Source organism: Hippocampus comes, unplaced genomic scaffold (genome assembly GCF_001891065.2).
Source record: "Hippocampus comes isolate QL1 unplaced genomic scaffold, H_comes_QL1_v1.1 scaffold359, whole genome shotgun sequence".
In the NCBI taxonomy this organism is placed as follows: domain Eukaryota; kingdom Metazoa; phylum Chordata; class Actinopteri; order Syngnathiformes; family Syngnathidae; genus Hippocampus; species Hippocampus comes.
Window position 1 is genome coordinate 238,847 of NW_017806274.1, and position 16,628 is coordinate 255,474.

Consider the following 16,628-nt stretch of genomic DNA (forward strand, 5'->3'; position numbering starts at 1 on the left):
GCGAGGCAGCTGCAGAGGAAGACGTATGCATCGGAGGAGATAAAATGAAGAAAATAGAAAAGAAAGAGCCCGCAGTTTTGTCTCCCCCCCCACCCCCACCCCCTTGCATCCCTCCCTCTCTGGCAGCAGATTGATCTTCCTCTTCCTGCTGATTCTAGCCGGGGCCTGTCATTATCTTACTCTGTCATTAGGGGCTCCATTGACAGCCTTGGTCTGTCTGTATCACTCTATTGAGACAGCCACACTTTTCCCAGGCGGTGTCCTCTACTTTTATTAAAATCTCTGACAGCCTCAGCTTAGCTTTCTCTAGAACGCCGCTACCGCCGCTCTATAATCGAAGCGGCGTCCACCGGTGTCCCTAGCTGGTAATATCAACCAAGTCGAGCTGGTTTGACGAGGTTTAGACCACACGGCTGCCTGGTCTGACTTGGGAGAATCTTCCTGAATGGTGGTGTTTGTCATGAAACCAAAGTGTTGAGGCATCATAGAGCATCTCTGTCATTGTCACCGCCGACAAGGGTGTGGTGGCCTTTGGGAAATTCGGGAAATTCCTGAACGGTCGGTCCATCCATGGCCGAAATGGTCACGCGTCAGGGCCAGTCTGATTTTAAAATGTAGGAAATGAATTGGAACTGGATGCTTAATGTAATGTGAATGCGTAAAGGCAAAATATTTCTGTAACATCTCAGTGAGACTGGTGTACCTGTCAAGAATTATTTTATCCCACGTCTATGGATTTTCTGTACCTACTGTGAAACATACAAAAAGGCTCTGTTATGTTCTGGGGCTGCTTTGTTACACCCAGCATTGGGGTTGCTCAATGGGATGGAAGCTGCTGACATAGCGTGCGACAGAAAATGATTTGAACTTCAAGGCTGTAATGTTGCTTGGTGAGTCTGAAGGTGCACTGCGGAGGGTCTGAGGGGGCAGAGGTTTTGGCCTTTGGGGGCATTTATTCCAAGTATATATTTGTCATTACGTATCAAATACAGAGCAGTGAGCCGATGTAATGTCATGTTTATTCTAGTTTATTCAGAATTTCATTTCCTTCAGCACACTGACTAGATGGTCGGTTTTGTCTCTGGGTCAAGCTGCCTTGCTCCTGGCTGACAGAAATTTGTTATTTCCATCTTCTACTAACGTGTGTTATTTTTGTTTTTTTACATTATGTGTGTGTGTGTGGGGGGGGGGGTGAAAAAAAAAAAACAACCCACGGAGAGAAACGAGTGGTTCTCTCTATCTGACCTTTCTCCAGAGCCAAACAGAATTGGAATTTCAATAGACATCACCTTTTTTATTTTTATTTTTTAAGGCAGATAGTTACAGAAATGTCGCACTTAAACGTATATGGACTAACACCGTTTTAATGCAGTCTGTAATACAGCCAGCTCAGAACAAAACACACGCACGCTTCAACATAAAGGAAAAAGGTTTCAAATGATTCTTCAAGCTTTCTGTCGGGCGTGGAAAGGACATGTCAGTCCTCCTGCCTGGGAGAGAGGCTAATTATCCTTTTCCTGTCAGAGAACAACAAAATGATAGCCAAGGATGGGGAGGGCGCATTTTCCGAGGCTGAAATTTTTCAAAAGAAATTTAATTTTGAGGCAGCTGCATATGTACTTTTATCCAGCTTTTTTTTTTTCATTTGATTTTTTTTTTCTCTCTCCCATTGAACCATTTTTTTTTATAATCCATTCACGAGCTATTTGTTTGTGTCTGTGAGCCTCTGAGGGTGCATTTAACTGCCCCCATACCTATTCATAGGGCCTCACTTTCTTGCAGTCATCTTTTTTTCTTCTTCTTTTCTGTTGTGACCATTTCAACCGATTACACATTGTCTGAGTAATTTCCCTTTCAGCATCTGGGTTTTTTTTTTTTTTTTTTACCTTCCACATAAAGAAGTGAATGGAGGGAAAATTATCACAATTACTCATATAATTGAGCCACCTTTGTAGCAAGTGCAGCTTTCTGTAGCCCCCTTTTTTTTTTTCCATCAGCCAAAATGGTTTCATTATATGGGTTTTTCATATTCCCTGACACAGGACTCCGCTGAGGGCCTGGCGCGTGGATGAGATGCAGAATGAACAGAGCGTATCATTAAGGTCACAGTATGAATAATTATACCGGCTATGGAAAGAGCGTGGATGGCCTCTTTTCTCCGCTTCCCCCCCACCCCACCCCCTCACCCCCACCCAATGCTGCCCAAGTACAAATGCAACATCGGTGCCTTTTAGTCACAAAGAACTTTGTTTCAAATAGAGCTTCCACCTTCTACTTATACAAAGACGAGAGGGGGAGAGCAAGACTTGTATCAACATGACAATTTTCCGTCATTAGGCCTAATGACAGGCACAGACTGTGGGGATCAAGGGGTGCAGCCAAAGGAGAGGCGCATTCAGGTGTCGGCTGAGTGCTGACCTCCTTCCTGTCTTTGTTGGAGACTTAACTCTGAACAAAAACTAAAAAGGGGACTTGCAGACTAAAGGCGCTGCAGTGGCAGCTGAATGTCAAGCAGGCCAGGCTCTCCACGGACAAATGGCTTAATTGGCAAATTTGCATGTGGTTTAATTTGTGGGCAGCTCATTCAATAAGAGAAAGCATGTAACGTTGTTTTTTTTTTTTTTGTATTTTTTTTTCCTTTTGCACCCCAACCCATCACCTGAAAGAATGTCGCCTTGGTCAGCTGTTAACTTGTTTTCTCGATAGAGCGGGATCTTCTCTCAGCCGCGCACGCTTTCGGGTGTCTTGTTTCATTTTACAGTTAAGTTGAATTAAGTCAAAAGCTATATTTTTCAAACTCCTTCCTCCCCGCCCCAACCCCCAGACTTCACTGGGGTAATTGGTCATTTTGCAGCCCATTTCAGGCGGCTTGCATGCTGGCTGCCTTGTGGCCTGACCCCTGCTGCTGCTGTAATGGGGGGTGGGGGGGGACACCATTTCTCCCTGTTTTCTGGAGGCCTGTGCACACTGCGACCTGCAGCCTGTGAGCAGAGTTGTTTGAGTTGGAACATGAATCGGGGGGGATTGGCAAAAGATGCACTTGGGATTTTATATGTCGGTGCACTTTTTTTTTTTTTTTTTTTTTTTTTAAAGATACAACAACTTCAATAGTCAGGTGAGGGACTTGCGGTTGATGTAAACATTCATTCAGCTTTTGTTTGCGATGAGTAATACAAAGCAGCATTGTAATGGAGAATAAAACGATATCGGGTAATTGGAATCTAATAGGCTGGAGCTTCCTGTGATCTCCTGAATCGTGAGTCATGTGTTTTTATCCTGTTCGGGTAGATAAAAAGTCCAAATGTTATGAAACACATCCATTGTGGATTCTCAAAGACGGGACTTAGATTTTCTTGAAACAAACTATTTGGGTCAAAAGTCCAAATAAAAACCTCAAATGCTAATTTGTAGCACTTCCATAATCGCTCCCACTAATAAAAAGTGACCGTTCTTACCACTTTTTACAGCTTGTGAGTAGAAATAAAGCAATTAAATTAACTACCCAAGAAAATGTTTTCTCCATTGACAAGAAAAAAAAATCTGCTATGCTCTCCATGTGGGTTTTATTTGGTACTCATCACAATCATTTAGCGATCCGGTTCCCCCCGCCTTTTTTTGGGAAGGGGGGGGGGCGGTGTCTGATGTGGGCACAAAGCAAATCAATTTTACATTTTGCTGCCACATTGAACGTGAAAATAGAACCTGAATCCAGTTAATTGTGTCGCATCTAATTTGGCTCACTCGCGCCTGAAATTACAGCATGGGGGGATCAAAGAGACTGGAATAACAATAAGCAAAAAAATAAAACGCAATTCCAATTTGTTTAACCCACTCGGAGAATGAAACGAAGGCGCGGGCCGATCAATGGAAATTGCGCTTAAATCCCAACCGTGCAATTCAATTGGGTTATGAAAATAACCAATGGATGGATAAATGATTCCGTTTGAATGAGGGGGGGTGTGGGGGGTGAGGCAAGCCTCGCTGTAATTAATCACAGAGTTGGCAGGGAGCCTCGTGGCCTTTGAGACACTGTGGTCAGGATGCTGTTTAGTGGCTGCTCAAATGTGGCTTTGGAGTGAAGGTGTTTAAGGGCAAAGGGGGGGTGGAGGCCTCCATCGGCGCATTCAAATGAAGTCTGTGACATCTTGGCCCCTTCGACACCCACCACTCCCCCTTTTCTCGCTCTCTCGCTCTCTTTCTCTCTCTAGCGCCACCTCTCTTTCCTCTCTCCCCTCCCCTCAGGTGAAGAGCGGCAGGTGTTAAAACCCCCTCTGCCATCGAGCCACTTTATTCCGAATGAATGCTGCCCCTGTCCACACATGGAGGGCTTTCTTCTTTTAGTCATCACACTGGCGGTGGTCAGTTTAGAGGCCTGCGAGAGACTGCAAGGAGGCCTTGCAGATCAACTGTAGACTTTGATGATGTGGACATGAGGCCTGGACAATTGATCAAATTCAGATTGACATCACAGTGTAGTAGAATGCATTTTTTTTTCCCAATTTGTTTTAGGGAAGAATTATCATACCAAAACATTTATCTGTAGAGAAAAAAAATTGGATATGATTCATTGTAATATAGATTAATTTATTGCTTGTGTTTGATTTTTTTTATGTATGGGAACAGAACACTGGAAAAAAAAAATTCTCATTCCTGTTTCTCACATCCAATGTGGAGAGCTCACTGAAGTCGAAAGAGTATGCATTAATCCACTTTGTGATGCTTGCTGGATTGACTCCACTTTTTTGTTGTTGTTGTTGATGATGAAACCTCGTCTTGTAAAAAGACGTGAAGTGTGGGCACTGGGCAAGCTATTTTTTTGCAGCGCAAGTGACATCGCCCACTATTGGCCTGGAATGCAAATTACAAGGGTTTCAGTCTGAATATAACTTCCAAAAAAATGGGTAGTTTTTAGAGGTTGAAAATCCACTGAAGACTAAATGCCCTGCCTTGTAGGGTGGTCGGGGTGGGGGGGGGGTCCTTCATTATGTCATTAGTGTCACGACTTTTTATTTCACAACTTCCCCGCAATCTGTTGTGCGAGCGGCTCGAGTTTGTGGATACTGTAATCGTGGGAAAAATAATGACAGTTATCAGTCGCACCCACCAAGTGCCCATAAAAATCTGTCCTCTGTTCTGGAAGATGATAATTATCGGTTGTACTGTCATTATCATTGTTGATAGAGCAAGTCTTGAAGCATTTCCCCCCCCCCCCCTAAAGTAATAATCCCAGAGAAATCACTTCAAATTGGCCTATTTTAGGGAGAGGGGGTGGGCAGCAAGGGGACCAATTTTGGTTATATTTCAGAGAATCTTCAAGTTCAGGCAGCACACTGGCATCTGTGCACATCAGGTTCGCACTGGCGTTTGCAACTTGCCGGTGCTTTATTTCAATGCAATGATGTAATTGGGCTGCTAATGACAGCGAGGGAATTTAAATGGATTTGATGAGTTATTCAGGTGGGGATGGAGGCACCGGGCTGCGGGTGCATCAGCTCCGTGCAGCCTGCGCCACAAGCCCGGAATGAAAAGCTCGTCCCGGATACGTTTTTTTTTTTCCGCCTCTTCGCATGCAAACAAACGCAGAGAGCATGTGTGGTTTCACCTCCAGCTTCTTCTGAGCTCCTCAGTAAGTTCTTGCTTTACTTTTAGTAGGCTACCTTCTGTTGTTTTATTTTATTTGTTTATTTTTTGTTACATGCGTAATCCTGCGTTTGTGTTTTAGCCAGTCGTCAAATGTAATTGAATCCGATTTTCAGGAATAGTCGCTCATGTTGTGGAAGGGTGGCCGCAACCCTTCCCCGACACAAAAATAAATAAATAAATGCAGACGATAGCGTTATAAAGCAGCCGGATTAAAAACACACAATTGCATGTCAGGTTGTATAAAAATAATACATGTGGATCCTCATGTGTAAATGCATAAATATATTAAGCTCAGACTGTTTCACCTTTTACGCTTGTGCAAGTGTAAGTGAGACCCCGAGCATGTGCAAGTGCTAAATGCACGACTAATTACCGGCCTACTTATGAAAATTGAACTCTGTGTTATGCTAATGCGACACATTGGGATCGTTAATTACAATGACATTCATCAAAGCGGTCAGTAGCTTTAACAAGCTTGGACGTTGATGATTTTCTTTTTATTATGATTGGTACATTTTTTAATGTTTATTACGAAAGCACATCGGGTATTTCCATTATATTAATGTTTGAGAAGTCGTTTTGACAAAACGAGCGTCATTTAACAAGACAGAAAACCATCAAATTATGTTCTCATTTTATTGTCGTTTTATTTGCGCCTCACAATGGTGTAATATTGGGTTCTCGTGACCAAAGTGGGTTGAGCTTTAATAACACGTCATCGGATGATCTGGTTTAAATCACATTTATACCCAAATAACAATAATCCTAATGTGAATGCGCTAATTGTCCTGATAATGACGATTGGAAGCCCTGCGCTTGTGTGTTCCGTCTTCCTTGCTCAGGTTGCTCGGAGGCAGCCGGCCAATGGGCTCGCCTCTCGGATCCAGCGGACCAATCAGCGGCCCCCTGGGATGAATATTCATGAGTGCCAGATTCAAATCTTTGGGGGAGTTTATCTCGGTCCGCAGCATCATACCTAGGACTTTTCACGGGAACAAACTGCATTTTCTTATGAATGGAAGTAGAAAAAAGAGGTTCGACTTAAATTGGGAGCCCTCCCGGTCTGGACTCAAACAACAAAACCAGGAGGAGGACGGGAGCCGCCGGAAGAGATGACAATGACCGCGATCCCAGAAAGTCTGAACAGTCCCGCCTCAGGAAAAAGCGTTTTCATGGAGTTCGGGCCCGCCAGTCAGCAAATGTCTCCGTCCTCCATGTCCCACGGACACTACCCCGTGCACTGTTTACATTCCGCAGGCCACGGACAGCACGACAGCTACAGCCCGGCCCCGAACTTCCCCCGAACCCTGGCCTACCCTTACATCAATTCGGTGGGAAGCCACTCCAACAGCCCGTACCTCACCTCGGTCCAAACGTACCAGAACAGCTCGGCTCTGCCTCAGACACGATTAGAGGACGCAGGTAAGCGCGTCGAAAAAAAAAACTCTCTGGCTTCGTCGATTGCGTAACACGGTTTGCAATTAATGCTAATTATATAGTCCACTTTCCCACCCACGTGCATTCATTATTATTTTTTTTTTCGTTCCAGCACCAGAAACGGCCAAGAACGCGGTGGTGGAGGGAGGAGAGGTGCGCTTCAACGGCAAAGGGAAAAAGATCCGCAAACCCAGGACCATCTACTCCAGTTTACAACTTCAAGCTCTAAATCGGAGATTCCAACAAACGCAATATTTGGCATTACCGGAGAGAGCCGAGCTCGCAGCCTCTCTGGGGCTCACCCAGACACAGGCAAGTCCACTCTATAGTGTGATGATATTAATTTTTTTATTATTGTGTATACATATGTTGTTATTGCACAACATTTATATTTTACTCTCCTCACTTTTTTGACATGCTTTTCCTTCCATATTTCTCGAACGGTTTTCACCATTCTTCTTCACTTCAATATATTCCCCAAAATCACGCCATTCAGGCTTGTATTTTTTTCTCATTTCAACAATTCAGTTTTCCCATATTTCCACCTTTTCACCCCCCCCCCCAAAAAAAAATCCCCGTTCATTCACAATGACACGGTCAACATTGCCATGCAGACGCTCATCTTTCTCATTGCTCATTTAGTTCACTTTGGGAATGACATTCAATATTGCACAATACCCACATACCAAAAAAATTCCACATTTGCCACTAATTTATTGCTCATTTTTCACCAGTATAATTCCATGCTATTCCATCTCATTGATCATTCCACATCTTTCAATAACATAATTTTCCACCAACATGTTGCACATTCTCACCAATATAATTCCATATTATTGCATAATATTCCGTATAATTCATTATCATTCCATATCCTTCAGCATCATTCGGTGTCATTCCATGTTTCACTAACATAGTACATTTTTCACCAAAATATTCACATCATTCCATATTATTGCACATTATTTATTTTTTTAATTCACTGTGCGTGCGTTCACATTTCCAGAAATGACAATTGTTATCGTTTATTTTCACAGATGAACCTTCCATCCACTCTGTATATTTTTAGTCAATTTTAAACCAAAGCAATCCTGTGAAAACATTTGTTTTAATCCCCCCCCTCCGCCATCTCACTTTGTTTACTTTTTGCAGGCGCGTGTATGTGACGTTCTCCGTATACGTAAAAGTGGCAACACGCCCATTTTCTCACGCTGCTTCTCTTTTCCTCGCACAGGTGAAAATCTGGTTCCAGAATAAGAGATCCAAATTCAAGAAATTGATGAAGCAAGGCGGTGGCACGATTGACACGAACGCGCTGACCACGGGTCGCGGACTCTCCAGCGGTTCTCCCACGGGGGCGCCCGCCTGGAGCACTCCGACCGGGGTGAAGACGTCAGTGGGCGCCGCCACGGGGTCCTACATCCCGGCCTACACGTCGTGGTACGCCGGCACGCACCAGGAGTCTATGCAACAGTCCTCCCAGCTCATGTGAACTCACTTCGGGCACCTTTTACGCACGTCACCGCGCTTGGACCCGGAGAGCGAGAGCGTGGGCGTTTGCCCCCCCCCCTCCCCCTCATCCTCCTCCGCAGCGGGCGCTTCATTCCGGAACCAGAAGAAGAAGATGACGCTGAGAAACTTGAAAGAGGGGATGACGCCCCGTATGAGCTGAAATCTTTCACAAGCGCTTTTTCTCCCCCCCGTCGCCCGACCATTTCCTCACACTGGCTGCTCTTTGTAATTTAAACAAAAACTATTTGAGGGATGTCATTGTTTACTTGTTGCTGATGACGACATCACTTTTCATTCATGACAAGGCCAATCATGAGTCTTTCTTGAACCAAATGATATCGATAATATTTGATCCACCCGTTCCCATTCAAAACATATTGTACAAACTCAAATGGTCGCTTACGTGTTTATTATTTAAATTAAATTATTGGGATTATTTGACGTCTATATTGAGGCCAGTCTTACGTTCATTTGTGTGTTTAAATTTCAGACAACCATGTGTTGTTAACGCTGCACTAACGCGAGCAAAAGCTTTTTTTTTCTACGCCCACAAATTATGTGAAGAAAGAAATATTCACCTGACAAGCATTTTATTTGTCACTGCATTTTGTAGATACGTTAAAAAAATGTTTTGTGCTCTACTGGCTGTGAAAGGTTTTTAGGCTTGCTGTATTCGTAAACATGTGTTTTAGTCCCCATAGGAAAAAAAAATCTAGTTTTGTATCGATCTCTTTAATTTATTGCCTCTATGTACATATGTGCACATTTTCACAAAGCAGTAAAAAGATTTAACTTATGTGAAAAACTTTGAGTGCATGTGTGTGTTGCACTGATTCATGGGAAGCGACACAAAGCCTCGTGCACATGACAACACTTTCTGCACACACACAAAAAAATGCCCGAAAACATTATTTATGATGATTTTTGGCTCGCAGCCATTTTGTATCGCTGTTGTTGCTGCTGCAGATGTTGTTGTCAACAAACTGACGGGGGGGGGGGATGAGGGGATTGTTCTTGGGATTTTCCACGCGAATTCTGGATTAATATCGCAATCGGTTTCCTTTTCAGTATTTTCTTCAAGTAAATCGAGCAACAACAACAACAAAAAAATTAAGGTCAATGGTGCGAGCTTTATTAAATAAGATATGACGACGAGCAAAGGCCACAAGGAAGGACCCCCAAGATGAGATTTGTGGGGTCCATGAATGAAATTATCATTTTTGTCATCTTTATTTGTCGTCCAATATTTGTCGAGCCGCACACGAAGCAGGCTCGCAGTTAGTAACAAGCAGATTCATTCATAATCATGATATATATTCACAAGTCATTTACATCTATTGCCATCGATATTGAAACACAAAAACATAGCCCACCTTCCACGGCCCATCTTAATTTAAGATTGGATGATAAATGATTTACAACCCAAAATATATCAACTTCTATGTGAGAATAACACCTCCAACACCTTATGTCAAATATAAAATTAATCTGAATGTTTTACTTACATTAATCCATGACAACCACGACAAATAAATTAAAATGATTCTTACCTAATCATTATTTTTGTTATTCCGGATAGATTTATCGACAGCGAGCGATCCATTAGAATGAGTCATTTCATCGTTTGTACTTCAACACTCCAACTACATACGATAATTCTACATTATTATTGTATTTTTTTAATTTTTTTAACATCAAATTATATATCCTGTCATACTTTAGGACGTTCATCAAATTTACACAAAATGATCAACACTCTAATTTTGAGTTTGTGCAGGATGCATGTCGCTTACATTTACATCAACTCGAAACGTCCACAATAAATGAAACACACTCACAAAAAAAGGGCAATGAGGCATACTTCGATGACATGTATTGAAATAAAACCGCATGGCCAATATGATGACGCCTATTAGTAGTAGTCTTCGTTTCTTCTTCTTATAACATCACGCCTTGCTCTTCCTTCTCCTATTTTTTAAAAAATATATATCTTTCAAATTTGCGTCGATCTCCGCGTGTTTTTCTCTCTCCGTGAAGCAAGCCCGCGTATTGTTGTGCTGTGCGAAACGCCAATTTGGTTGTACTTCTTCACCCGAGAAAGGCGCAGCTGCTCATCCAAGAGGGTCAGCGTTATTTCGCTTGCATTCTCTCTCCTTGATTACACGAGGCGAGCCCATCAAACCCGGCATAATTACAGTCATTTCGCCCTTATTTATTCTAATGCAGTTTCCCATCTCTGGGGTAATTATGAACAATTTTTGTTTCTCTCCCTCCTTCTCTCTCTCTCGCTCTCTCTCTCTTTCTCGCTTGCCTTTTTCCCTTCTGTCTCTCGCAGGATCTTTTTTGGCGCTGACAAAGGATACAGAGCTGTGAAAGAAATGCGCTGGTGCAAAATAGAGGAAGGGGGCTGGGGGTATGGCGAAATAGGTGAGCTGCTATATATGCAGGGTCTTGGCTTGGCTGCCTTGAACGTTGCAGTGTGTGAGCTTGCGCAAATTGCTTGCAGGTGGAGACTGCAGCAGCAAATTGTCAATGCAACGAGAAGCTTCAAAATGGCACAAGGCGCACAGGATAGACATGCAGAAACAGCTTGAAAATGCATCACCATTTCAAAATGCATGACATGAAAATGTATGAAATGACCCACCTTTCAGCTTTGAGTGATATACAAGCACCAAACGGCTCCAAAAAAGCGCTTAAATCCTAACATCACCCCCTCTCCAAAATAAAATTTAACGAAGAAAAAAGAAAAATCGGCCCTCGCTGCATGTTCTGCTCCAGAGCTCCGAATATGACTAGAAAACGCGCTGCTTTATTCCCCCTCTTTATAGCAGATGGGGAGAAAAATGCAGATTATTAGCATAAATGTTTACTCCTCATTACGCTGATGACATTGTGCACTCGAGGTCTTGGTAATCTTTGGGGCTGGGGTGGGTGGGAAATTATGAGTAATTTTTCCGCTGCAAATTTAAAGCAGCAGTTATCAGGCAATTCAGTCTAATTCGGATGTAATTATGCTTGAGTCAAGTTACTCGTTGGGCTGAAAACTATGCGTTGATATTGCCATTTATTGTGTACATGCAAGTTGGACAGTGTTGATGCTCGAGACTGTCTTGGGTAAAAATGACACCCCGTATTAGGAGGTCTGAAATGGTGCCGAATTATGGGAGTAATTGCAGGTTTTCACAAAGAGTGGAATTACAGTAGAGCGGAGAGGACAAATGAGGAAAAGGGAGTGTGGCATTTACAAGTTGCACAATCAAAAAGAGATGACACACTCGCTGCGTGGCCACGAAATTCGGTACGAGCTGCATGAAAAATAATGATGCTCGTGTTTTGTTTTTTTTTACTGTTCGAGTGGAATAAATTTGTTCATTATTGGGTCCATATCAGTAACAATGTTACTGCATGCCTGCGGTGTGTGTAGTAAGTGGTTAAATAATGCAAAATCGTCGTTACACATATTTTTATTGTCCACAAGTGATTTGACAAAACAAGTCATTCCGATCATATTCTATTTTTCATAATCATATTTAGTGAAACTGATGTCCACCCTGATAGTATTGGGGTAGTTGGCCCTTTCAAAAACCCTCTGACGTTTCCAGTGACATCACTATTTCAGAGTTTGTCAATTTTTTAAGGGAGCCTGAAATGTAGTTACGAACCAATATTTACACTTATGTTTAACATTTTCATCATGTGTGTAGTTCGAGACTGTCAAGCTTCACATGTCTACTCTATCTATCGAGCTAGCTAGTTAGCTAGCTAGCTAATTATCTATCTTCTATCACAGCTAGTTAGCTAGCTAGCTAGCTATACTGCAAAGTGAGGTCCATGAAATCCTCATCAAATGCTAACATTAGCCAAAAGAATGCCACCCTGTCAGTAAGCTATAGCTCATATCTTTTGCTGTTTGCATGTTCATTATCTGATTGGAGTTAATTTATTTTTAAAATGCGGGCGTTTGACCGATATGTAGTACTCTCACCAATTGTTTACACTTCCACCAATGAATATGAAATTGAATGGAAATATTCGCGGGTGGGGGGGGATGAAATGGAGATATCTCAAAGGCACTTTATGGTGACATTGGCTAACATTGTTTGACTGAGAATAAGCATCATTGCTGTTCCATTTGATTTAGGCCAGTGTGCATTCATGTGGTAATATTTCTGTACTTTCCCCTCCTCATACTCACAACTGTTTTGAATGTTTTCACCCTCTGTGTAGCCTGAGTACAGTATATCCATTTTTTAATTGAACAGTTGTGTTATGCATTTGGACCATAAAAGTATTAACCAAAGTAATCCAATTGAAATGCAGTTCTATGTCAACTACATCCACAATAGCAAAGAGACATTACATAACTAGAAATGGATGTAAATGACTGCTGCCTACCCCACAGGCAGCCTACTCAAAACAATTTATCATAGCGTTCCCATGAAATGACATGCGTCCAAATGTTAACCCCCCACACCCCACAAAAAAGTTCTTTTGTTTTGAAAGGGGAAAAAAAAACCCACAATTTGGAGAGACAAGTATTCCAAATGGTCTCGGGTTCAATGTCACCTTTAAATTACAAGGCCTCAGTAAACGTGGTGTTCAATTAATCTTTCACTCAAAGAGTCTATCAAGACGAAGAATGGTTATTGAAAGAGTGGGGATGATATATACTGTATAATGTATTTGTCCTGGTACCATACTGCAAAAAACAAAACAAAACTCAGTAACAGTTTTTCTTGTGGTTCAAAACGAAGGATGCCATTTTGTATATACCACCATTCATCATTTAAATTGAATATAACAGGAGTGTTTGAGCAAGTGTATAAACAAAAGGCCAACATGCAGGTGAAGCGTTTCACATTTGTAACCTACTGCCACTATACATTTAGTTTTTTCTTTATGTCGGTGTCAATTCTCAGTCAAAACAATCCACAAGGTTGCTCGCAATTTATTATTTTACCAAACACATGAATTGTTAGTTATTTTTGTCATTAACATGCTGCCAATGGTCTATCGACGACATGCATCAATCAATTTAGGGTTTAAAAATTTTCGCCATTACAGTACTTGTCTTATACGAGACGTGTGTGTGTGTGTGTGTGTGTGTGTGTGTGTGTGTGTGTGTGTGTGTGTGTGTGTGTGCATGCGTATGTGTGTGCGCGTGCGCACGCAAAACCTACTGTTATAAATATTACTATTATGAGGATGTGATTCATGACATTGTTAATATCCCTGCAGTATTGTACATGTGGATAGAGAGGAGGTAAGCGTTCACAGTAAACGTGTTTATTTAAATAACCATATGGAGCACTGTAATATAAAAACAAATAACAAAAATAAATAACACAAAACACAATTGAGTGTGATACAAGTCAATCAGACGCAATCAGTAGCTTGCGGTGGTAAAATGATTTTTGCACCAATCGCCTTTAAAAAAATAAATGTCATGAGCTAAAATTTATTTTCAGTATACAGCTGTGGAGGGGCGTGGGGGGATAAGGGACCGCTGCAAGATTTTCAGTTTTTCAAATTTTCCTGCACACGTGTGAGTGAAATTAGCAATTTGATTTGATTTTATACACTGCAGATTCCTCTTCCTAACATTCAGAGCCTTTCTTTGTAGAAAATGTCAACAGGTCCAAAAAGATGTTTGTGTTATTTGGTCTTTTACTCCCCCCACCCGACCCCACCCCCAGAGCTGTATATTACACAAGATAATGATGAGGTCAAGTAGAAAAAGGCACAATACAGTTAACATGTGCTACATCACTGACGGGCAAGGTTTGAATTTGGACAAATGAAAAACAAATAGCTGTCAAAAAAAAAAAAAACAATCCAGCATAATAGTGGTTCATTCATTCATTCCTGGACATAAACTGAATAAATAAATAGAAAAATAATTGTCAAATTATGGGTCTGTGTGTACGAACGGCAGGCAAACGTCCACAGTTTTGCGATGCTTCCGCGCGTAAAAGTAGGACCCAGTTCAAAAAATGAATGTAGCCTACACGTATGTTTTTCATCACCACAGTCCCCTTTGAAAAAAAAAATCGCTTTTTTTCTTTGTTCAGAAAATCGTCCCGGCAGTGATGGCCGGGTTGTGGTGGAGCATAGGTGGCTGCAGGTGGCTCATCGAGTTCGTGTTGGAGTACCACGAGTAGTTGGCCAAAAAAGAAGTGGACGACGAAGAGGAGGAGGAAGATGAGGGCGCGCTGCTGCCGTTGCTGCTGCTGCTGTTGGGGGGGCTGCTGCAGTTCGGAGGTAACGTGGAGCTACTCATGCCTTGAGTCTGTGGAAAGTCCCACGCGTTAGGCGGGGACGTGCACGGGGGCGACTCGCTGGTGGGGACGTGGTGCTCGGGGGCGATTTCGCCGTTTTTCCACAGCTTCTTGAACTTGGAGCGCCGGTTCTGGAACCAGATTTTCACCTATGGAGGAGATGACACGTTATTGCCGCTCTATTCCGTGGTGTTTTTTTTTTTTTTGTTCTTTTTGGCAGTCACCCACCTGTGTCTGCGTGAGGCCCAGGGAGGCAGCCAACTCGGCGCGCTCGGGCAGCGCCAAGTACTGCGTTTTTTGGAAGCGCCTCTGGAGCGCGGCCAGTTGGAAGCTGGAATAAATGGTTCGAGGTTTTCTGACCTTCTTTGGTTTTCCATTCACCATCCTGATTTCTGGCTCGCTCTCTTCTTTTTCTGCGGGAGGACATTGGAATGTATACTTTGAGGACGGTTCTGGCAGTGGGTGCGTAATTTAGATTTGTGATGGGGGATGTATCACTTTTTTTGTTTGTTTGTTTGTTTGTTTCCTTGATATCGTATAGTGCGCGCGCAAAAATGTGACACTGAACATGGATGTGTTTAAACTGAAGCGTGGAATGCGTTTTATTTTCGGTTAATTCATTTTTATGGGCGTGCGCATGCCAAGTTAGACTCGTTTACTGAATATGAATGTGCTCAAAAGCGTGGACTGTATTACGCTGTCCCCGTTATTTCTATTTATATGAGCGTGCGGATAAGATCAAATGTGACGTATTAGTTCCACAGTGGTGAAGTTGGCAACGTTTCAGTCACTTGTGGATGCGAGAAATTTATAAAGGAGCGTGCAAGGAGGATACAAAAATGCGACCGTTGAATGCGTGCGAATTCGATTTTGAAAAAACGATGAATATGACATAAAAAATCCAATGCTGTTATCGTACGTGTTATTCATGTTTTATATTCAAACTTAAGTGTGGACTGTATCAAATATGTATTTGGATGTCTGCCATTTCCGATTTTATACTGTGTTGAAGGCGATATCACAGTTTTTAAAAATATATTTATTTAGGCGCGTACACATTCTAATTTAATACTGAACTTTAACAATGTGTGTAAAGCAATAAGTATCACATTTTCTATAGATTGAGCACAGAATTTCCATCGCATACCGGTCTCGGCGGGAGTGGGTGAGGAGTTGGGTCCAAAACTGCCATACGTGCCGTAAGACGAGTTGAAGGCCGCCATATCGTAAGATTTGGGGTTGTACGGTCCCGCGCCGGGCCCGCTTCCGTGGTACTGGAAGGAACCGAGCTGCGCAAAGGGCGATCCGCCGCACGAATGTCCGTGCTGGGGGCTGTTGTAATAGCTACTGTCCGTGGCCGTGGACACCGGCAAGGTGGGGGACTCCTGCGACTTGTGCAAGCTGTGGTAGTTAGTGGAGGTCATCTGGTTGGAGTGCATATCAGTGCTGAGGTTCTCAAAAACGCCGGTCATCTCGAAATCTGCGCAAAGCTGGAAACGTGTCCGGAATGTGGTTGGGCTCTTTGTCGAGTGGAGGAAAAAGCATCCCAGTGTGGGAAAGAGAGTCTCCCTTCCACGGTGGCCTGCGATTATCTGCCACGGTCTCTGGAAGCAGCGCGTTTATGAGAAGGAGGGTGCAAGTCGGGCTAACCAATGACGAAAGAGGAACAACACTGACTGCTTCTCATGCTTCCGCCCTCCTTTTTTTTTTAGTTTCTCAACAGTCAGAATTGTGTCAAACACTCAGTACCACCCT

General features: G+C 42.7%; 2 protein-coding genes across 2 annotated transcripts; one reads left to right on the forward strand and one right to left on the reverse strand.

The window, feature by feature from the left end:
* The first annotated feature begins 4,607 nt into the window (after nt 1–4,607).
* dlx1a (distal-less homeobox 1a) lies at nt 4,608–10,319 on the forward strand. The gene is made up of 4 exons (XM_019857572.1): nt 4,608–5,626; nt 6,486–7,065; nt 7,193–7,392; nt 8,315–10,319. Exons 2-4 carry the CDS (start codon nt 6,756–6,758, stop codon nt 8,570–8,572), a joined length of 768 nt encoding a protein of 255 aa, XP_019713131.1. The 5' UTR covers nt 4,608–5,626; nt 6,486–6,755; the 3' UTR covers nt 8,573–10,319.
* Nucleotides 10,320–13,865: 3,546 nt separating this feature from the next.
* dlx2a (distal-less homeobox 2a) lies at nt 13,866–16,628 on the reverse strand. Its single transcript, XM_019857575.1, has 3 exons — nt 16,021–16,628; nt 15,102–15,286; nt 13,866–15,022 (listed from the first exon to the last, which is right to left on the reverse strand). Exons 1-3 carry the CDS (start codon nt 16,343–16,345, stop codon nt 14,663–14,665), a joined length of 870 nt encoding a protein of 289 aa, XP_019713134.1. The 5' UTR covers nt 16,346–16,628; the 3' UTR covers nt 13,866–14,662.

Excerpts from the sequence above, each read along its gene's own strand:
- dlx1a (XM_019857572.1), top strand. The coding sequence starts at position 6,756 with ATGACAATGACCGCGATCCCAGAAAGTCTGAACAGTCCCGCCTCAGGA. Across the intron at positions 7,066-7,192 it reads GACACGATTAGAGGACGCAG|CACCAGAAACGGCCAAGAAC; the intron begins GTAAGCGCGTCG and ends TTTTCGTTCCAG. Across the intron at positions 7,393-8,314 it reads TGGGGCTCACCCAGACACAG|GTGAAAATCTGGTTCCAGAA; the intron begins GCAAGTCCACTC and ends TTCCTCGCACAG.
- dlx2a (XM_019857575.1), bottom strand. The coding sequence starts at position 16,345 with ATGACCGGCGTTTTTGAGAACCTCAGCACTGATATGCACTCCAACCAG. Across the intron at positions 15,287-16,020 it reads ACCCACTCCCGCCGAGACCG|AAAAAGAAGAGAGCGAGCCA; the intron begins GTATGCGATGGA and ends GTCCTCCCGCAG. Across the intron at positions 15,023-15,101 it reads TGGGCCTCACGCAGACACAG|GTGAAAATCTGGTTCCAGAA; the intron begins GTGGGTGACTGC and ends TCTCCTCCATAG.